Below are 24102 nucleotides of genomic sequence, written 5' to 3' on the forward strand. Positions count from 1 at the left end.
ACAGGTTGGGATCAGATCATTGTCGGTTCAGGTCGAGTTACTGCTCTGCTCCGCTCTACTTAAAAATAGTACTTAAAAATAGCTGCTTCAATCGATCTGCTCTGCTCTGCCCTGCTCTGCTCTGTCCTGCTCTCAGCCCCAGCCCTGAGGGTAGGCGGGGAGTGCCGTGGCCTAGGGCCCATGGCCAGTGGGGGGCCCAAAAAAATATATTACTCCAGTTTTCTTAAAATTAAAAAAAAAAAGGAAAACTCTAATGCATGACAAATTGACAACACCCTTTAATTCTTTATACGCTTCGCTTCACTATAAAATTGTTGCAATTCCCGTTTTCCAATTCCCTGAGCATTAAATACAAGTAAAAAACTTCATTTCCCACCAAGTAAATTAATGGGTTCTTGCCTTTCACTCTTATAATTCCCCAAATATTTTGATACTGTAAATGAAATTATGAAAATGTTATAAGCATGTAACATATCCTTAAAACTATTACTCATTAGTTTCAATTATATTCGTAAGTCTCGTATGTAGTACAGTATCGAGTACATTTTAATTATCCTACTATGAATGAAAATAACAAAATCATTGATTTAATCATCTCATCGAGTTTTTTTGCGTGTATTTGTGTCCACTAATTGTGTTTATTCTCTTTCACATTCAGGTAAAGTTTCTCTCTCTCCTTTCTCTGTTTTTATCCATGGATAAATATTGGGATTACTGATTAAATTTAGATACTCTAGTTTTAACTTTTAAATTAACAAACTTTATGATCAAGTATACAACTTTATTTTAAATCTTTGTAATTGAAGAATATTTGGGTTGTTGATACTCTTAAAATATACTACGTAGTACAGCGGTAGATCATACTATAATTAAAGTTACAATGAAACATTGTTCTTATTTACTCTGTAGTACACGTACATGGAGTATGCAGTATATTGTATATTTTGTACTCCGTACTAGATACAAAGTATATGTTATATTATTTTAGAATGATTTTTTTTTCTAAGGGCCCTTGATTATGATTTTGCCTAGGGTCCATAAAATGTCAGGAACGGTCCTGCTCTGCCTTGCTCTGCTAAAATCTGCTTTGCTCTGCTCTGTCCAGAATCTCAAAAGAACAGGGCCTTAGTATGTTGTACGTTACTATATCTATTTATCCAAAAGAATGTGAAATAGTTAAAGAAACATTTAGGTCATTAGGTACTCTAGTATGTTGTAGATCTGTAGTGATGTACTACTATGTTGTATGCTTAACCAAAATAATGAAGGACTGTTAATGGCTTAAGTTATTTTTTTTTCTTAATTAAGGCAATAAAGAACAAGAATTAAATGTACTTTAAAAAAAAAAAAAAAGACAGAGAAAAAGAATTTAGTGTATTTTTTTTTTTTTAAAAAAAAAGAATTTTACACCTATTAATTAGGCCATTAATTTTGACATGTTTCATAGTCAGTTACAAATTGAAATGAATTTTACTTAACTAAGTGTACTTCAAAGTTGCACATTAACCCTTAGCCCTTGTAATATTATTATCTACCATAACTTGTAATTTAAATGGTCGTCAAATAAACAAAAAAAAACTTGTTATTTAAATGAATTTCACTTAACTTGTAACTTTAATCTTATACCTTAGGCCTTAGACCTTGTAATTTTATTAATTACCTTAATTATAACTTGTTATGTATCCTAACATACATGTGAAGCTGCTTGGGGTACTGTTCTAGTACTTCAGAATATCTCATTTGTTAATGATGTCGGTCTAGTCAGCTACCAAGGTATAGCCCTTCTTGTGGGTGTTGATCAAGCAACCATCTATCATTGTGAAGTAAAGAGGTATCAAGATACCCTACAGGTACAACAAGGTCGTCAATTCTACATGTGACATATATGGGACTACAGTTGACTACATATTTGGAGATGCAATTAGTGTCTTTCAAAATTGTACTTTTTGGGCTTGAAAGTCACTGGAAGAGTAATGCAATTATAGCCCAAGGACGTCAGTCGTCACATGGATAAATTACGGGTATATCAGTTAATGAATGTCAACTACAGGCTATCCCAGAATTGGAGTGAATGAAATAATCTAGTCCAAACTTCAAAGTACAAGTAATTTTCCTATAATTACAAGATAACATCACATGTTCACCTGTAAAACAACGATTCACCAGAAAATTTGCCTCATGAGAGAGAAATTAAATTGCAAATTATTAGTTACAAATTTAGAACTTCGATCCAAAATAATACTTCGCTATCGTGTATTTTATATTATATTTGTACATATATTGCACATATATTGTGCATACATATACATATATACATATTAATGTATATATACATATATATATGCATATATAGATGTATATATACATATGTGTGTGTGTGTGTATATATATATATAAATGTTGCTTGTATATATTTATTTATTGACCTGTGTAGAAGCAAGTGAGTTGCCAATGACACAGTTCAGCTTCTTTCTTCTGCGACAAACCATACATTTGTCTTGGACAATTTGATCGTCAAATTTTTCTCCGCATACAGAGATAAAAAAAAAAAGAAAGTTAGAATGAGTAAACACACTTAATTATTTAGTGCATGTTTTATCAATATTAATTAATTTCTAAGCTCAAGTTTTCTCAATTATTACTATTATAATTAGATTTAATTTTACAAGAAAAGAAAGGTTTAAATTTGATTATATGATATCTTAACGGGTCATAAAATAATAGTCGGCTAACAATATTAATACAGTATAACTTGAAAATAATTGAGTGAATCACTAGTACTTACACTTCACTCTTGATATGCATAACATAGGGAGTTAAACTTTTTTCGGGCGCCATTTTGATGGCCTCTGAGATTGTCTTTACAGTGCCTGATCCATCTTAAGCTACCGTAACATTGATGTATTTTATCTATTTAAGAACAAAAACAAATAAAAAATTAAAAATAATATAGTAGTAACAAATATGACCGAGATGGTTGATATATTTGTAATGTAAATGTGACATGATATTGAAACTTACATTATTATTATGTCCTACAAAGCCAACTTGAATGAAGAAAATACTTAAGATTAGTGATTTGATTATTTGATTCATACTAAAAGGTGCAATGTTGGAAAATGATATACTTTAATTTATATAATTGTTACGTAAACCAGAACGCTAAAAGGTGGGGAAGAAGATATAGATGATGAGAAAAAGGAGAAAGGTGGAATGAAGGTGCATGCATGAGAACAACTTATAGTGAAAGACAAAAATGAGCTTGAATGAATATGCAATTTCATTGCTTATATAACCTCGGAAACTTAAGCCTCAACTTTCTTAATTACATATTTGCTTGAAATAACATGTTAATATGCATGCAAATATAGCATGCAATAATGTGCAGTGTTAATATGCATGCAAGTATAGCATATAAATATGAATGTTAAGGGACTACAAAACATTTGGAGTGGTCATTTACTCATTTATGTTGTTTATGTAATTGATACTTTATAAATTTATGCTACCACTTGCATTTATTATTCCTCGTATGTTTAAAAATTATTTAATGTCACAATCAAGTCAATGTTTACAAAACTTTTATATGTGGAAATTCTACTTAGAGCTTACATGCAAATTAGATGTTTGCATTATACACCTTTTTTTTAGACATACGTAGTATTAAATAAAAAGCAAGAATCTTCACGAGTTACAAATAAAACGATTTATGATGAGTAAAATAACATGCCATAAGGCTAAATGAAGATCACTAAGCCATTAATAGTACTCAAATTAAATAAGAACCTTTACCCAAGGACTAGTACTCTCATTAATATAGAGACAATAACATACTCCGTATTACGGAGTATTATCATATATTATACGAAGTACTATTGAATTATTTATTAGTTGTTGAATACTCCTTTGAATATAAATAGGAGTGTTTGTTTATTTTGAGGAAAGAATTTTCAAGACTCTACTCCCTTCACTTCACTATAACATTAACCTTTTTTTTTTTTATTTTTTTTTTATAACATTAACTTGGTAAGTCATTTTATCTAATTTTTTTTCAAGTGAATTGTAATATAAGTCGCCCCTAAATAATTTATACAGCATTAACTATCTTTGTAGATATGAATTCATCAACGATTTCACAAGCATTCATGTTCGTTATATTATAATCCATTTTATAATGTTATGTTAACTTGATCAACTTTTAACCAATAATGATGACGTAATCCTGATCAATTAGTGCTAAATCAAGTGGAGTGGACGAACAACACTTTAGGGAAGGGTATGAGGGGAAGTTCCTTTGCCTCTTTATTAATTGTAAAATATTGACTTTTGTATCGTTCATATATATGACTATTTATATAAAATTATGAGTAATTTATACAAAATAAAAAAAAACTTTTGTTAAAAAAGTAGTACTTCATAATGAAGATCTTTGAATCAATGAAATGAAAAGAATATTTAAATAACTGAGCTATTCTTACCAGGAAAATGTGGTGCATCTTTAATGATATGAGGCAGATCAAAATTAATACCCTTAATTAAGGGGTATTTAGAGATAATCATGTTGAGTGTAGCTCCAGTTGCACCACCAATATCAACGAGAGATGAAATACCTTCAAATCCTTTATAATTATCTAAGATTTTCTTAGTTACCATAATTGAATGATGGTCCATTCCATCATAAAATACATTATAAAATCTTGAATTTGTACCAAGATAATCAAATACGCCCATACCATGAGCCAAATTAAAAGGAACTCCACCATCAAGTACCGCATCTTTCAAATGTTTCTTGCAATCGACCATTATTTTGGGACTTATTATGACTCTATTAAGAGAAGCGTTGTATATTCATTTAATACGGGGAAAAAAAAAGTAAAAAAATCAAGCGAAATTTTGTTAGATTCGAATCACCACCATATAAGATTACTATTATAGCCACTACTTACCAGAAATAAATTGTTGTAACAAAACATGTTTGTACTCAAAACATACAAGCATGAAAGTCTCACTTACCAAGAATCCATTATAACCCTATCATACATGAGAGTGGCAAAGGCAGTATATGAACCCCCACCACCATTCTTAACTAAGAATTGGCAAACAGGCCCAAGTCCATAGACCCTTTCAACCTGACCATTAGGCCCAACACGGTTAGAGAAGGTGACAATAGTAAAGTTAGCCAAGATGCGTAGCAAGCGGTCTAAGACCACCGCGGCATCTGGATTAGTGGTGGTTAATTGGGAGGCGATCTCTGCCGGAGAAAGTTGGGCCTCAGGGCCTGCATTATTGATGATGTCAATGATGTTTAGCTCAAGGATAACTTTGAAGACCATAGATGGTACATGACTAGTAGCCAAGCACATTGCCATAGAAAGGGCCTCTTCTTCAGTAGTTGGGCCTTTTTGTGTAACATTATTGCCCATAATTCAGCTTTATTTATTTATTTTTTTTTTTATTTTAAACTATTTCTTTTGAACTTAAGAGAATGGAAATAATTAAGGGATTAGTTGGATTTTGAAGGATATGTGAGATTAATTTGGTTTCTGAATTTAGAATCTCATGATTTATAAGGCACTCACTTGTATCATTGTATGTCCTCACTAACTAAAACCAATGTGTCCTTTTTCTAGCGGTTTTTTGCAATTTGCAAATATGTTATATAAGTATTTTCCATGTCAGGTGCAAGGGTCCACTTTTTTCCCCAATAAAATCAACGAAATCCAATGAAATCAAATAATCGAGTGAGAGTCAACATCTAATTATAATATAAAATTAGTTTTGATGCTAAGTACAAAATGTTTAAAGATGCTTTTGGCTAATAATTAAGTGCAAAGTCTATTACAAATGATTTTATATTGATGAAAGAACAATCATTAGTACTTTAACTGCTTGCTTAGGAAGAAGATTATGACACTCATATTATTATAGACTTATGAACTCTACTCCGTAATTGTTTTTTCTCAATAATATTCAAAATAATAAGAGTATTATTCTTTTGGTTTTACTATGACCTCCTCATTTCATACAACTTTTTTGTCTAATAAATCTAGACGCGTGACTGGCCAGTTCCACAAGAACGAGTATAAGCATATAACAAATATGGGAAAACATCAAGTTTAAAACACCGGACACAGGAAACGACATGTTAAAATTCATAAATATATTTTTTCTTGACAAATATTATGCTTCTAAATACTACGTAGCTAGCAAGTAGGCAGTAGCCAATCTTTTATAAAAATTTATTATTATTATTTTATATCTTTTTTAATAGTAAAATCAATTTATTAACAATAGATGTTCAAGATGCCCTTCTAACACCAATAGATAGAAAAATCAATAAAACAAAAGGCAACCCTCACTCATTAGTTCATTTGCATATAGTTTATATTAACGTCAGCCAATTTTAAGGAGTTTCACGATCAATCTGCTAACATTTTCTTTTTCCACAACGAATCCCATTTTACCTACAATGACCAAGGCATTACTTAGGCCAATAACTAATAATACTCCGTATAATATACTTATCTTTGTTACATATTATGTGCAACTTTTGAGAGTTATTATATTGTAAAATATGAAAAATTCAAAAGTTGCACATAATATGTAACTGAGTGCTTAAAATAATGATAATGTTCATGGATCATGATCAATGATCATGATCGAATAAGGGCTCACAACCCAGTATTATCTATAATTGCACACAGAACAACCAAATGTATTATTACAACTCATAACGAAATTTGCAAGATATACATACGGAGTAGTGTCAAATAAAAGGGCAGATCGACAATAAAATAAAATTTTCAAAGTGTAAAAACATTCAAATGATAAAACATCGACCAACTAACATCCTCTAGCTACACAATAGCTAGATTATTACAAACGAAATTTCTTCAAGTTGATTCATCATCATATCAATTATTTTATAGCTCGATTAATTTGCACTTTTCTTTTGATATTCCATGACCCAAGTATCACAAGCGAAACACACCAATTGAAAAGCTTCAAATCCAGCCTCTTTGCCTAAGGCTTCGTACTCTTGTTTGGTTCTTGCTTTACCATCTGGAAATGTTAACATGATTGCATCCCAAATGAAGGCTGTATGAGCTTGGTAGCTAGTTTTCGGTGTTTCGGGTACAACGTACTCGCATATTATTACTTTGCCTTCGTCTGGTAATGCTTCATGGCAATTTTTCAATAGTTTCACACATTGTTCATCGGTTCCTGATTGAAAAGTCCACTGAAAATTTATACGAAAATTTATTACAATCCCATCAAATTAATTAGGGTTCAAGAGCAAATGAATTCATTCTAATAAGATCTCACATAATTATATTTATTCGTTAGTGTTGTACAAGCCATCATATATAGTCACCGTAAGGGCCTGTTCTGATTGACTATACTGAGCTGAACTGAATTTATTAGAGCTGAACTGAACTGAACTGAATATTTTTATGAGAGAAAGAAATTAAGATAAGAATTAAACTGAATATAAGCCGAAGAAAACAGGCCCTAAGTCGTTTTTAAAAAATGTTGCAACTAGGAAAAAAAAAAACTTTTTCATTTGGCTACTTGATTGTATGAACATTTGGCTACTTGTATGAACAAAGTATAATAAATTAAGGGAAAGTATACCTTCATAAATATAGCATCAGCCTTAGGAACACTGTCATACATGTCCCCTCCAACATGTTCAACACCTGCAAGTACATATAAAAAATCATCCAATAATAATCAAGAATAAAAGTACAAACTACAATAAAAGATTTACATATATAGTACAACAAATTAAATAAATAATTGAAACTATTAATATAATACGTAGTAGATAATAAGAAGATTCCATACCAGGAACTGATGGCGCATCTCTAATAATATGAGGTAGGTCAAAATTAATAGCCTTAATTATTGAAGGATATTTAGAAAGGATCATTTTAAGAGTAAGACCAGTTGCACCACCAACATCAACAATTGATGATATACCCTCAAATCCTTTGTAAATGTCTAGAAATTTCTTCATAACAATGGTAGAATGATGGTCCATTCCATCATAAAAAACCTTGTAGAATCGCGAATCTGTTCCTAGATAATCGAATATGTCCATACCATATTGCTTCTCAAAAGGATTTCCACCAATCAATACCGCGTCTTTCAAATGTTTCCTGCAATATTTTGAGGTAAGTTAAAAGACATTAATGTAAAGTATGCTTATCAACCACGAATATAACATGAGTACTAAATAAGCTAGGCTAGTAGGCTATGTAATATATATGGCTTCTAATGTGAACTCTCTCTTGTATCGTGTAGTATAAGCCCTTATGAGCATGCTACAAGATTGATTAAGGCGCTTATGTCTAACTTTTGGCTTTGTTGCTAGGATCATGGTATTTGTGGTCAAGTTATAGACTATGCAATGGGAGAATGTTATGTATTTGTTGAATTCATATTTCTTTTATGGATGTCGTATGACTATTTATTAATAAATTGATTTTTTTCACCTAAAATAAGAAACAGATTATGAGAGATTATTCTATATTAGTCCTATCTAGTTCATCTCCTTTAAATACAATCAAGATCAAACTATTTGTTATAGATAAAATTCATATCCGGATTATTATACCAAATACTCCGTAATAAGGATCGAGTCAAGCTAGACATTAAGTAATCGAGTTTCTTTTTGTCGTATCTCCTAAAGTATAGGAGCTATCAACTTTTCAAAATGATTATAAAGTAAAGGAAAGGAAAGGGAATGGAAGGGTAGACTAGTCAAACTCACCAAGTGTCCATGATAATCTTATCATGCATAAGATTAGCAAAAGCAGCATAAGAGACCTCATCATCATTCTTAGCCAAGAATTGGCAAACTGGGCCAAGCCCATACAGCCTCTTAGGCTGTCCATCAGAACCCACCTTTTGAGTGCAAGTGAGTATAGTGAAGCTAGCCAAAAGGCGTAGCATACGGTCTAGGGCTACCGCGGCATTAGGGTTAGTGGTGGGTAATTGAGCCACAATCTCCTCCGAGGAGAGCTGGGCCTTAGGGCCGGTGTTGTAGATGATGTCGAGGACATGCATCTCTAGCACGGTTTTGAACACCATGGATGGAACGGACCACGTAGCCAAGCACATAGCCATACAAGAGGCCTCCTCCTCGGTAGTTGGATGAATTTGTGCTTCATTGCTACCAATGATTGAACTCATTTTGTTTGCAAAAAAATAGAAAATGTATGTGTTTAAAGAAGCTAGTGTTTTGTGAAAATAAACTTTGTAATATATTTTACTAGATGAAGCCCGTGCGATACACGGGTCGATCTATTTTTTTTAAAAAAAAAATATTTTTCATATTTATGTGATTACATTTGTTATTTTATTAGTTGTACGTAATATATCATTTTCTCTGTATTTGTTTTGAAATATTAGATAAAAATCCTAGTTTCAAAAAGATAATATTTCGTATTTAATTAATGTAGCTATTAAAATCTCATTGGTCAATTATGCTTATGTGGCACTTGAATTATTTATTTGATATAACTGTAATTTATAATCCTAAGTGGCACATGAACTTATCTTAGGTGGCATAATCCTATTGCAGCGTTTTAAAAATATTAATCCTATGTGGCGCTCTAATAATTTTTAAAATATAAAAATCCTACGTGGCGCTCTAAAATCTCGAGAAAAAAATCCCCTTTATATATATATATATATTAGATTTTATGGCTTCAAACACCTTGGATGAGAAGAAATGTAACAAGGTGATGAGAATATTTATAGTAGCTATAGTATACTCTACACAGGTATTCATATTAATTAATAATTATGACACCATAAAATGCCAGCTAATCGTCAGTACTCAGTAAGAATGGCTGAATGGTAGTCTAAAAACTCGTGATTCACATGGTCACTGTCATTAGTAGTTATTTTAATTTATCGATTAAACGATATATATCAAGGTACTTAATTATATGATATAACATATACTCCCTCCGTCCCTAAATTACATTCCTCTTTGGAAATTTACACGGAAATTAAGGAGGGAAGAATAAGACAAATAACAATAATTAGATGATGCAATGGGAAGTACAAAGATAGATTAGTTATTACTCATGACAAGTCATCAATCCTTTGCAAAAAAAAAAAAGGACCAATCACATGCTCCTAATTAAAAAAATTTAACCAATCATATTCATTGTATTTTGGCACAAGGATTATGAGTGAGATTAGGTAAGGATGAGTGAGAAAGCATTAAATATAAAAGAGAGTTGATTTACAAAAAAACTTACCAAAAATAGAAAGGAGGAATGTGATTTTGGAATACCAAAAATAGAAAAGAGGAATGTAATTTAGGGACGGAGGGAGTACATCATATTGATAGTTTACTATTCGTAGTTTGATAGAAATTATATTATTGATTAAACTACGTAGTTTGATACTCCCTCCGTTTATAAATACTTGCTCCATTTCTCCATGCGCGGAGTTTTAGGAGAAATTGGAGAAAAATAATAAAATATGTTGGTAGTGGGATGAGTGGAAGAATAAAAAATTGTATAAAGTAAAAGTAGTGGAGAGAATTGAAAGAGAGAATATATGCTGGGTCTACTAGGTGAGAGAAATTAATTAAATATTATAAAAGATTTCCAAATAAGGAAATGGAGCAAGTATTTAAAAACGGTCAGAAAAGAAAAGTGGAGCAAGTATTTAAAAACAGAGGGAATAGTTTCTAATGCATATAGTTTGTCAATTTTTATTCATCGCCTCTAATAAAATAGGAGTCTAAACCGTCCTTTAAGATTAATGATTACATCATAAGTTTATAATAATTAATGATAAAACACTAGCTAAAAGCCTAAAACTATTAAGTTTTTTGACAAATAGCATCTATATGTTAACACCTTTTGAGCGTAGCTTACCTTAAATGGTACACTCTACACTCCGTGTTCTTTTTTTTAAAGGTGGTAATTATTACTCCCTCCATCCCTTAATACAATGCCTCATTCTCTTTCTTATGTGAGGAATAAATACTCAAAAGAGGCATTGTATTAAGGGACGGAGGGAGTACAGAATTTAAACCCTAGGGTTGACCAAATGCTAATTTTTTTAAAGTTAAAAACTACGAGTAACTTAATAATACGAAGCAAAGTTTTATAATAAGATTGCTAGCCAAATGACAAATAAACCAGGTAGAGTAAAGAGGCAATGCCTTGGCACTATGAAATGGAAAAAGAATGACACCGAGCAAAATTAGTGGTCGCACTTTAATTTACACATTACCTCTGTTTGATATTATTTGCAACTATTTGACATAAAACTTAAATAGAAAATATTTAATCGTTAAAAATAATATGAAACGGAAGTAGTATGCATTATGCGACAAGACTAAGGGCCTGTTCACTTCAGCTTAATCTCAGTTCAGTTCAGCTCCCATCATTTCACTTCAGCTCCAATCAGTTCAACTCAGTTCAGTTCAGTTCAACTCCTAGTTTCCTTCTCTCATAAAAAATTTATTTAAGCTATATTTAATTCAATTCAGTTCAGCTCCAATTAATTCAGTTCATTTCAGCTCCAATCAGTTCAGTAAATGTGAACAGGCCCTAAGTTGGACAAAAGAGTAGTTTTTTTTTTTTTTTTTTGGTGACATGAGCTTAAAACAAACAAAAGAGTCAATTAGATTCATAAAAAAACTTTTTTAAAAATAAGATTTATACTATTCAAAAAAAAAAAAAAAATTATAAAAAGTCAAACAATCTTTGAGAATAATTTGTTCCAAAAAAAAATTTGCGTCTCTTTAGTATCTTTGATACAATTACTTTATAGGATATTGTCTTTGATTATATTGGGTATTATCTTTGCAGAAATACTTGCGTGGACCTGGTTCACAATAATATTATTGTGGACCCGAGGTTTATACATACGCAACTGACACTATATTGAACATAGTGACCTTTATTTTTAACATAGTAACCTTATTTTTAACATAGTAACCTTTATTAAAAGTTGCATAATGTTTAATACAATTGTGAACTTGAAGTACGACGTTATGACCCTTATTTAACATAGTGACCTTTATTATTAATATTGATCTTATAAAATATTTTATTAAAAAAATTAACCTCTTATAGCCTATATATTACCAAAATGACTTTTATTTTCAACATAATGACCTTTATTTTATTATAGTGACTTTTTTTTGTATTAATAAAACAACCATAGTTTCTCTAATGTTAGTGGTCCACAATAAATTAGTGTGAACCAGGTCCATTTAAGAATTTGTATTATCTTTGAGGATATCTTCCTGATTTTATGTACAATTTTAATTTGTTAACCATTTGCTATAATTGAGATTTGGCAGATAATTTAGAGATTGATTGTTATAATTTGGCAAAAACCTATCCGATTTTTTTTGGACCAGTATGGGTTCAACTGAACCCATAATAGAACCGCCACTGCTTCCTCCATCATAATCACGTACAATGTTTATAGTTTATATATCTCTCTCTCTCTTTTTTTTTTTTTTTTTTTTTTTTTTTTTTTTTTTTGGGTGTGAGAGCCACAAGAGCGCGGGTTACAATCGATCCACTTAAGCTCTCCGCCACTCTACAGTCTGTATATATATATCTGCCAAATCAATCAATCCCTAAATAATTGTTTTTTAGTGTTACGAAAGGCACATGAGCAGATGATGAGAATTGATCCCAAATTCTCTTAGAATAGGCAGCGGCTCTAACCACATGAGCTATTCCCTCGCTCTCACACACCTAATTCTCAATAATTTAACATTGAATTTAAAATAATCTTAATAAGGTGGATTGTATAATACATCTAATCTAAGGCTGGTTTCTTACTTTTTATATACATGGGATTAATTTTAATATCTTATTGTAATATTTCGTATAAATATTTGTTTTGGCCGGCTGGCCGCAAATGGTGCAATTTATATGTTAATGATGTTACTACGGAGTAAGACTTTTGGTGTCCTACATTAAAGCTCAATTCCACAAAAACGTGAATCTTAGATTAAGTGTCGTTGTTCATCATATGTTAAAATTCCTATCCCATAAATCTACAATTATTTGTCAATTGGTGTCCTCAAATACTCAATTAACTCAAATAATTTGTAACAAATTATTACGTTATTAACAGTATGTCTTACTTTGTAGTAATTAGATTATTATCAACACATAAACTATACTATCTGCGGCCAAAATGATCAATCAATATGATAAATGATTATACATAGCAAAGTACAATCAGCTCTATGATAAAAGTTGTCACTAAAGAAAACTACGTAGCTTTTACACAATTATCTCAGTTTATTTATTTATAATAATACTCTTTCCGTCCCTAAATTAGATGCCTACTTCATTTTATTATATGAGTAATAAATGCTAGAAATAAGCATCTACGGAGTAATAAAGAGAGGGAATATGTATGTTGACTTGTTGTTGTTGCAGTACCACTGATAAGATGAACTTTAATGTCTCCTTTAAATGTGTGAGGCGAGCTGAAGATACACATACACAATTTTAAGAGTTAAGTCTAAAATAGGTGACTCAATTCTTGCAAAATATGGGGAAAGGGGACTCAATTTATTTTATAGAGGAAAAGGGGACTGGGCTAGGACGAGCTTTGGTTATCAGTGGGTTTTAATTAATCAAGGTAAAGAATTGATTCCCCTTGGTTAACCAATTAAAAAAAATATGTTTTTGTTTTTTTCAATATTTTACTTTGTAAAGAATGAGTCCCTGTCTCTTTTGGGAACAAAAGCAGAGCATCGTCACTTTCATCGCTCCCCTTTCGTCTTTAAACTTTTCGATGAAAGCCTAATTTGGAAGGTTTGCAACGAATTTTGCGGCAAAGAGCATCAAGAGGTATTTAATTTTTTTTAATTAATTGATTTATTTGTTTGGATTTACATAATTGAGGTATTTTTTTTAAATTGCTAGTTTGCCTGCATAAGTGGTAGAGTTTGTGTACTTCGTGAAATTCATGCATTATTACTCTTTAAAACTCTGATTATGCCTAAAATGGGGATGAATTATGGTTTTTGTTTTGTAATTCTTGTTATGTACGATTTGGTGATGTATCTTTTGCTTGTTTAGGGGTTTTTAAATTTTTTTTTTATTTATCATTGTTATTAGAAACATTGGGTATCTTTCCAAAAAAAAAAAAAAAGAATCATTTAGTGATATTGGCATATTGCTGCTGTATATCAACTTAAACACAATTAGAAATCCTAAGATAAAAATTAAAACTAAAAAAATCCTCTCTCTCTCCCTCTCTCTCTCCCATAAACCGCCGCCCCTCTTCTTCTTCTCCGGCTATGAGGCTCGCCGGCGGGCGTATGGCTCACCGCCCACGCCACAGCGTCGGCGAGCCTCCGATCTACCCCTTTAGCTTGTTTATTTCTTTTTCCGTTATGGTTTTTCGTTTTTTCAGCCTTTCATCTTGCGCCGCACCGCCTCTTCGTCCGCCGCCGTTGTTCTTCTCCGACTGTGAGGCCGGCCTGCCGTCGTTTCTTTGTACCGCCTCCCCGCCACGCCTACGCCCCACCCCTTTGTCCGTTGCCGCGACGTGGTTTACGAGAACGGGGAGGGGGAGTTTCCTCCCTCTAAGTCCCTCGTGTAGGGTCGTTCTATGTCCCTCGTGTAGGGTTGTCGTTGCAGCGGCTCAGGGGCGTGTGGGGTTCGGGCTTCTCAGGCAGGCCTCGGTGGTCCGTGCGTTTATTTCCGGCGGTTCGTGGGCTGGGTCGGTGAACCCCAGAGCGTGGGTGGTGGGACTCGGTTTGGCGGCGGGGTGGGATGTTAGGGTTTCGTTTTTTGTTTTAGGTTTTAGTTTTCGTTCTGTTTTTCCTTTTAGAAGTCGTTGTGTGCTTTTTAGTTTTATTATTTTTTCTGTTTGTGTGGTGTGTTGGTGTGATATGGGGCTTGTAGATCGTTGTACCGATCTTCTGGTGCAGGATTTAAGCCGGGTTTTTTGGCTATGGGGCTTCGGTTTGATCTTCTGTTGGTTTGGGCTAAAGGGTTTTGCTTCCATGCCGATATCCGTGTTTGAATCGGAGTTGATCTTGTCTATGGTGAAGTGTACGACACCAATTTTGATTTCAGGTCGAGGAGTACGGGATTTTGAGCCAATGAAGGTTCTCGTCAGAAATTACATCATATTGCCAGACCCCCTTGCAAGAGGCTGCATAGGACAGCGTTATATGAGCCAAGGGTACTTAAGAAAGTCATTCTGCGCGTGCAATTGTAGTTTCGTTTATTTCGAACTTGTAATTGGTTCGGTTGTCTTTGTATTGTTCGATTATGATCTCTTATGTAAGTGCCGTATGGCTTTTTATTAATGAATATAATCTCCCCCCCTTCAAAAAAAAAAAGAAATCCTAAGATAAAAATGTATAAGTTATAAAATTACAGTTCATAATTTTTTATTTTATTTTATTTTATTTTATTTTATTTCAGGGCTCTGCAAGCCTTCATTGAAACTACTGATGTGTGCTTCTGCTACAAATAAAAGACAAATAAGCTACAGACCATGAAGATGAAGAACATGCTTTATTTTTTATTTTATTTTTTTTTATAATTATTATTGAAAGAATTATTTTTGTAGATAGCAAATATTACAAAAAACAAAGCTTTTGTTGTTGCACTCTCTTAATTTCAAACGATTATACTTTTGAGACAATCAGCAAGAATGATTAATGAAGGTATTAAATTCTTTTGGTTTAATCAAGGCAATAATGAGGGGACTTAATTTTTTACAAGGGACTTAATTCTTCTTGGGTTAGAGGTGAGTTAAGTCACCTAAAAACACCCTCTTTAACCGGAAATTTCACCCCAATCCCCTTTTCCTCTATAAAATAAATTGAGTCCCCTTTCCCCATATTTTTCAACAATTGAGTCCCCTATTTTATACTTAACTCCAATTTTAATGCTTCAAATCTTGTCTTTGGGATTCTCAGACAACTTGCAGGATTGCAATTTGCAAATTGTGCGCTGATCAACATGACTCGTCCACGAGCACCATAGTCCATGGCTACCATCTTCATTATTCAATTCGATAGATGACCATTAAGATCAGAAATCATCCTCACACGGAAAAAAAAATACAAGATTCTAATCGATATACCACGGGTCTGTTCACATTTACTTAATTTCAGTTCAGTTCAGTTCAGCTCCAATCAGTTCAGTTCAGTTCAGTTCTGCTCCTAATTTCTCTCTCTCATAAAATATTAATTTCAGCTTAGTTCAGTTCAGCTCCAATCAGTTCAGTTCAGTTCAGCTCTAATCAGTTCAGTTCAGCTCAGTTCAGTAAATGTAAACAGGCCCTTAATCTTCTATATGTAGATGCAAAAAAAAAAAAAATGATTTTGGGAGAAGTATAAAATATAATATTTGGAATGATATATAGCTTGAATGATATGGTAAAGTAGGAAAGAAATTATTATAGAAATTAAATATATCCTAACTTCATTTGGTTAAAAAAAATAAAGAGGAAAATTCTTTGGCGGGAAATTTTTTAACCAGATTTTGACACGTGTTAATTTTTTTATTCAACTCGTATTTAGTACTTCCTCCGTCCCTTAATACAATGCCTCTTTCTAGCATTTATTACTCACATAGTAAAGAGAAATAGGCTTTGTATTAAGGGACGGAGGGAGTATATAGTTATAGATTATAAATAGATTTTGGTAAATGATATTCTTTTCGTCCCAAAACTTCAACCCTTAATAGCCAAAATCTATTCCCAAAATCATCTCATTTGCATTAAAATAGTTTACGTTCTGCAATAATACTTGTGCAAAATTAGCTTCCCCATGTAAATTTTGCTTTCCCATATACTTCTATTAATTTTTCTTTCTACTTTTTTACTAACTCCATGTGAATTTCACATTTCAATGTACTTTATTACTTCTTATTTCACTTTCTTAATACCCGTGAAAATTGCCCAAGGGTCGAAGTTTTGGGGACGGAGGAAGATTTTTTATTTTTTTTAATTCTTTCTAAAGACTTGGTAAATGGTAATAGTTACATTGAAAATAGATAAATACTCCCTCCGTTTCTTATTGATAGTCCCTTATGGTGAAATTTCACGGGAATTAAGAAACTACGAGTAAATAAGAAGTAGTAAAAGTACATCGGAAAGGTAAATTTACATGGGGTATGCAAAAAAGTAGAGAGAGAAAGTAGTAAAAGTATATTGAAATGCAAAATTTACATGATGAAGCTAAATTTGCACAAATATTGTTGCAAATTGGAGGGAATTTTGGTAAAAAGTTAATATTAATAATAGTTGGAAAAAGCAAATGGGACTATTATTTTAGGATTTAAATTTGGCCATAAGGAACTATCAATAAGGGACGGAGGGAATATGATAGTAAGTGAATAATTTTTTTTTTTCACAAATTGAGTTTCTCCATGAATGATTCCAATTATTAATTTACTCATCTCTCTTTTCAATTGTCATATTAATTACCTTTCAAAAAAGGAAAATGTTATACGGAGTACATATATAAGCATTAAAAACGCAATAGAAAACTGTGTAAAGTTAGGAAATCATGAAAATATAAACACTAATTACACTGATTTACGCGTGTTAATGTCATGAATTCCTAATTTTATACCATTTTCAAGAGTGTATTAAATGCTTATATATAACATTACCCTTCAAATTTTATTATTTTTTTTTTCATTTTTAGTTTGTTTTGGAAATTGAGACTATTTCCCTATTTTTAAAAAGTTGATTAAGAGTAGTATGCTGACATTTATACCTCTTAAAATATTTGTTTAAGGCCAGGTTACCAATAACTTAATTTATGACATATGACCAAATCAAAATAACTCCCCAGACATGGCTAGATATGGTACACACATCGTACTCTTTGGCTGGCCTAATAATGTAAAGATTAGAAACTCTATTACAATGTCTTAATTGTTTCACACTCACTAAATTCAATCATTTTAAAATGAGAATAACAAATAGGATCGAAAGGAGTAATACATAATCAAGATGTTACTCCGAGATGGGTAAACAATCAAATTATATTTTGAAACAATAGGAATGTTAATTAAAAAAAATTTAATCAAGGTAAAATAAAGTGGATAGTGAACTATTTAAATTATATTTTCAAACAATAGAGTCGTAGTAATTTTTTGCTCATGTGGTTATATTATCTCCGTTTCGTAATAATTATCGTATTTTCTTATACATCTGTTTCATAATAATTACTTATTGACTATTTTTTTTTTGTAATGATCTAATATTATTTTATTATTTCTTTCTCCTACTAAATACACTTGTACAAATATTTTATCATATCTCTCTCCTATAAACTCCAATATTTTATCCAATATTTTAATCAATTCGGTAGTTGAGTTTATAAGGTATACCCATGTTTTTTCAAGTTTCTAAGCTGTACCCTTCAACTTCTTATCAATACTAAAATGTACTCTTATTAGTATTTAAAAGTTAATTTAGAGTGTAATTTCGTGGCTTCAGTTTTCGTTATTAGGGTTGTTGTGGTTAAGATTTATTTCTCGTATCCTTTCCATACCTTTTATCATCTTTTTATTAAATTTATAGTTAACTTTAGGTGACGTGGAAGTCCCAAGGAGGGTACCATTCATTAATGGTAGTGAGTTGAGGGACACAACTTAGAAATTTGAAAAAGCATTGGTACACCTTAAAAACTCGACTACCTTAGGGGCATAGCTTAGAAAAACTCAAAAAAAAAAAAAAAATAAGATACTTAGAAAATAATTCAATAAGTATTGAATATGACTATTTTCTCATACACCTAGGGATGAAAGGCTCAGACAACTTCATTTTTATAAGTATGATACATGAAAACTATTTTACAATAATATACATGAAAATAATAACGTATGTTACCAGACATCGTCCGGGCTAAACACTAGTTGATAATTTAATCACCGAGAGAAACTGGGACAAGTTCAAAATGATCGCTTCGAGCCTTCGACTTCTACTCCGTATAATTTTTCATTTTAAAATTATAGTCAAGTCGCGTCAAGTTAACAGTTTGACTTGCGTTGAACGCAGAAGTTGTACCATGCAAGAACAACACTTTTAAGTAGAACTGTAGAAGTTGTGCTTTCTTTTCATTTCCCCCTTTCTTTCACCCAAATTAAGAACCCTAAAAAAAAAAAAATAATAATTCCAGAAAAATTTCAACATCAATTGGCGTAAAAATGGATAACTGCGAGTATTTGCCAACTGAAATTCTTTTCCAAATCATCATCAAATTGCCCGTAAAATCTCTGGTTCGATTCAGGTCTGTTTCTAAATTTTGGTATTCTCGAATTGGCAAATTCAAATTCATGCTTTCACATTTGCAGCATAACAAGGAATCTGGAAATTATGATTTGTTGTTCAGGAAATATTGTCAAGGTTGTAGGATGGAAAATTATAGCTTACATTCTGATGATCAAATGTTTCCAGAAATTAAAACCCTAGATTTCCCATTTTGGCATTGTAATTTCTCAATTATAGGTTGTGTCAATGGTGTGATCTGCTTGTGGGTTGAAAATTTTAAAATTTTAATTTTGTGGAACCCTTCAATTAGAAAATATGTGACACTTCCTAAGTTTGAATTGGAACCACCCATGAAATTGGGTAAAAGAAAGAGTGCTGAATGGAATCCTGTAGTGGTTCATGATATGTGTTTCGGGTTTGGGTTTGATGCGGTGTCGAATGAGTTTAAAGTTGTAAGGATCATTTTGTATGAGGATAACCTTAAATTGCTCAACCGTGAGCTTGTAAGTTCAGTTTCTGTGCTCTCCCTTGGTAGAAAAACGTGGAGGAAACTTGACTATGAGGCTCTGTTTGAAATGCACTCTCGTTCGTGTAATGTGGGTGGTTTTGTGTATCGGTTGACATCGGCTATAGGGAGAAGACGGTTGAAGATTGTGTCCTTTGATTTGAGCACAGAGGTGTTTGCAGGGATAGCATGTCCCGATGAAGCACGATTTGGTATGGACTCTTTACCCGAGTTAACAATTTTCCGTGACTCACTTGCATTACTCTGTGAGTGGGATAAGAAGCGGTACCACATTTGGGTTATGAAAGAAGATGGTGGTGTCACTGGTGTGGATAAGTCGTGGATGAAGTTCTTCTCGGTAGACCTTGATGTAGTTGTACGTGTACCTGAGCAACGTATAGTTGGTTTTAGTATGAAAGGGCTGATGCTAGTGGTTGGGGAAGGTAATGTTGTAATTTCGCCTGTTGTGGAGGATGTCGAAGTTGTGAAATATTTTCCTCCTTGCCCTGAATCTGGTTGGCATGTGGAGTCCTATGTAGAGAGTTTAGCTCTACTCAAGGAGGGTGAAAATTTACCACCAAATTTGGTTATGTGAAGCAGGAAAAGGCTGGAGACCGTTGAGTGACTTCTAAGGGCTTTTGGAAGGTACTTTGTATTTAGTAGTTTGTTATTTCTTAGATGTTTGATTGATCAACTTAAAAGTTGAATTTCCTAATTATTTTATTTCCTAATTACTTTGTTTGCTATATGACCTCCTTATCGTTTTCAGCTGAGTTTGTTTTCTGGCTGGCTAACCAGATATCTTAAGAAGATAATACATGTGAAACTAGACATAGAGCATATTTGAAATCATTGTATTCAATATAGTTTGAGTTTGATTGTTCGTGAGCATAACATCCAACTTTGTTATAACTCTTTCTGTTAGTTTTTTTTCTTCTCTAGCTCGTTTACCATCTTGCAACAAGTTTTTGGATTTCATAGTGTCATGTGTCATCTCATAGAATTTCATAGTGATAAGAGATGTTTCTTAAGACCTTGAGGTCAACATTTAAAACCCGGCAGCAATTATTTGGTGGGGGAGATAAGGTTAAGAAAATATGAAGTCTTACAACATATGTCAACTACTAAATGTCAAATTTAAGTCGTAAGTGATCTTTTTATTGAACATTGGAAGTAATACTAATTGTTTTTCCTATGTAGTTTCAGCTGTTAGGGAGTACTGAAAAAGTTAACTAATCATGTAAATAAAAATTTTGGCTAGAGGGAGGCCTACTTGAAATGCCTAGAAGCAACTTCCCTCATATTGCTCTCTCTTTTTATTTATTTCTTTTTATATTATCGACCTAACAGACTCCATAACCCTTATGTTTTGGAACCCTGCCATTAGAAAAAGCCCCTCCCTTATTGACTTTGAGTTTGAAACTTCCAATGGGTTTGGGATTGAAACTTCCAATGAGTTTGGGATTATAAGAATGATAATGGGCTCTGTTTTTGTTGTATATGATTCGAGTTTTGGGTTTGATTTGATGCTTTGTAAATGACTTCAAAGTTGTCATAGTCATTCTCTATTACTAGCCGATACAGTCATACAAGAGCTAACTAAAATACCTCATAATGTTGGTGCTGCTTTCTACCTCATAATGACTATTCTGCTCGGTTGAATTTGTTTGACCATCAGTTTTGTCTATCTGTTGAACTAGCCAATGATCCATGGGTTTGATATTGTGTCATTTGATTTGAGTGCTGAGGTATTAAAAGAGATTCTGTGCCTTGAACTTCAGAATTCTGATCCCATAAGCATTAGTCTTTCCTACTAAACCCAACTATAGAAGATTAGAAGCTAATTTCACTTTGTTCTTGGTTTTCTACTTTAGTGCTTTGTGCTAGTTCAAGGATACTCAATCACTCATATTTTTGTTTCCCTGCTTAATTTACAGGTTAAGTACAATGTGGATTTACTGTAATGGCATCAATTCTGAAGAGGCTGTCACTGCAGCAGCTTGATAAATTTTTCGAGCTGTGGCTTTCTTGGTTTTTTTTTTTTTTTGGCTCCTAAGGTGTATTAGGCCCTAAAAAGCATTATCTACTAGAAGTGGATCTTAGCTGTGCTTGGTTTAAGTTAGTTTTTTTTTTCTCTTGGTTTCCTAAGGTGTATTAGGCCATAAAAAGCATTATCTACTGTGAGTGGATCTTAGGTTGTGCTTGTTTTGGTTTGGCTATATTCCACATGACTGGAAATGTTTCCAAGTGATGCAGACTTGTTCTTTTGGATGTGCATGTGTAATGAATTGAATGATTTTCATTCCTCTAATGTTATGTGACAAATCCAAGGTGTAGTAAAGATTTGCATCTCATTGTTATAGTTTTGTTAGATGGACAAGCCACAAGCCCTTTCATTACTTCGCTGATGTGCAGTTTAAAGTTATTTTTAAAATATAAAAAACTGAGATTTTATAAATAAATAAATAAATCTTACCCCTATGCCTTATGACCAATATTGTAGTGAAAGAATGAATAAACAATAAATGTAATGGATTTTACTTTTATTATGCATTAAGCTGATTATAGATTATAATTTGTGAAATATAATAGGAAAATTTCACACCAATAATCCAACCTTTCACTCATTCTTCCAAAATAATCCAACCTTTCGATTAACCTTGAATAATCCTAAGTTTACCTATTATTCTCTCCCAGCAACCCTAGCAGGTCACCTTACCTTTTATAATCGGTTACCATCCACGTGGCACATCTTAATTGGTCATTTTTTTTTTACTTAAAAAAAATTTTATTTTTTGACACAAAAAAAAATAATTGAAAAAAAAAAAAAAATCTTTCTCCTTTCTTCTTCCTGCCCGTTTCTCTCTCCTCTCCCTTCCTCCATTATCACCACCTTAACCACTCACCACCATCTATGGACTACTGTACCACCACCTACAACCACCTCAACACCACCAACATCACCGCTCAACACCACCAACATCACCACTCAACACAACATCCATCCACCACCAAGTACCAACCCACAATTCAACCGCAACCCACAATTCAACCGCAAACAACGCCACCCACAACATCATCGACCACCCATGACATCAACAATGTACGACCACCCACAACCCAATTCAGCCCCAAATTAAATTGAGAAAGAGAGAGAAGAGAGGCCAATGGTGTGGGTTGGGGTTTCGGTTTCTGGGTAGGTGGGGTTGGGGTTTCGAGTGGGACAAGGTTTAATGGTTTTGGGTTGGGGTTTCGGGTTTTGGGTGGGACAGGGTTGGTGGTTCAGCGGCGACAAACCAGGGAAGGTGAGGGAGTGGCTGGGGGGAGGTTGTTGGGTGGTGGTGGTGTTTAAAGGATGGTGGGTTAGGCTCTCAAGATGGCTCAAACCATCCTCCATTGATGTCTTGGAACTAAGGAGGAAGGAGGAAAGAATAGGAGGAAAAAAAAGGGAAAAAAAATAAAAAATAAAAAAAAAAACTAATGTTGACTTATTCAGCCGGTTGCAGGTAAAATAGGTTTGTTAGGAGAGAATAATAGGCAAACTTAGGATTATTCAAGGTTAATCTAAAGGTTGGATTATTTTGGGGGAACCAGCGAAAGGTTGGATTATTCTTGTGAAATTTTCCAATATAATATTTGAACTTTTAATTATACACCGTGTAATTGTATAGTTTATAAAATACAAAATCGGAGCGATTTAGGAGGTGTCGGGAGCTGATGTTGGAATTTCACGAAACACTACGGGATGAATCGTGGGATCATATAATATTGTGTGGACCCATATATGACCATTATCAGGCAACGTAAAGGCCCCGTGAGAGCTTATAGCCAATAAAAGAGGCATGTGCGAAAACGGGTAGAATGATCATTTAAAAGCAAATTGGATGGTTACACCCACCATATTAAACTCTCGGAGGGTATTAGGGACTATGGTAAACATCTTGGCAATTTTTATTTCTGTTTGAAAAAGGTCAAAAATTACAACATTGAAATATAATCCACAAATTTTGAGGAATTTTTGAGGTTTCGGGGCCTGGTGGCGAAAAGTATTGAGACCCTAAAGCTGAAAAAATAGACCCGATCCGAAGACCCGATCTAAACCGACAATGATCAGAACCCAGCCTATACTCCAATGTGGTGGATTATAGCCTTCAGTTTTGCCACTTTTCGCCATCTGGCCCAAAAATCTCAAAATTTCCTTAAAAAGTGAGGATTATAGCCTTTAATTTAGAAATTTTTTGACCTATTTTGCCCGGAAATAAAAATTGCCGAGATGGTCCCTAATACCCTCCAAGAGTCCAATTGGGTCGTTGGAACCATCCTATATACCCTTA

General features: G+C 33.0%; 2 protein-coding genes and 1 pseudogene across 2 annotated transcripts; 1 reads left to right on the forward strand and 2 right to left on the reverse strand.

Annotated features, from left to right (window-relative positions):
* Nucleotides 1-1761: 1761 nt before the first annotated feature.
* Nucleotides 1762-5423, reverse strand: LOC145619029 (O-methyltransferase 13 pseudogene; annotated as a pseudogene).
* Nucleotides 5424-6902: 1479 nt separating this feature from the next.
* Nucleotides 6903-9198, reverse strand: LOC145620995 (O-methyltransferase 13-like). The gene is made up of 4 exons (XM_081675734.1): nt 8777-9198; nt 7849-8162; nt 7636-7700; nt 6903-7240 (listed from the first exon to the last, which is right to left on the reverse strand). The coding sequence occupies exons 1-4, from the start codon at nt 9196-9198 to the stop codon at nt 6935-6937; spliced, it is 1107 nt and encodes a 368-aa protein (XP_081531860.1). The 3' UTR covers nt 6903-6934.
* Nucleotides 9199-19158: 9960 nt separating this feature from the next.
* LOC145620960 (F-box/kelch-repeat protein At3g23880-like) lies at nt 19159-22103 on the forward strand. The gene is made up of 2 exons (XM_081675701.1): nt 19159-20413; nt 21706-22103. The coding sequence occupies exon 1, from the start codon at nt 19200-19202 to the stop codon at nt 20361-20363; it is 1164 nt and encodes a 387-aa protein (XP_081531827.1). The 5' UTR covers nt 19159-19199; the 3' UTR covers nt 20364-20413; nt 21706-22103.
* The last annotated feature ends 1999 nt before the right edge of the window (nt 22104-24102 follow it).

The sequence above is a fragment of the Chenopodium album genome, chromosome 27, assembly GCF_948465745.1.
Source record: "Chenopodium album chromosome 27, dcCheAlbu1.1, whole genome shotgun sequence".
Taxonomy (NCBI): Eukaryota; Viridiplantae; Streptophyta; class Magnoliopsida; order Caryophyllales; family Amaranthaceae; genus Chenopodium; species Chenopodium album.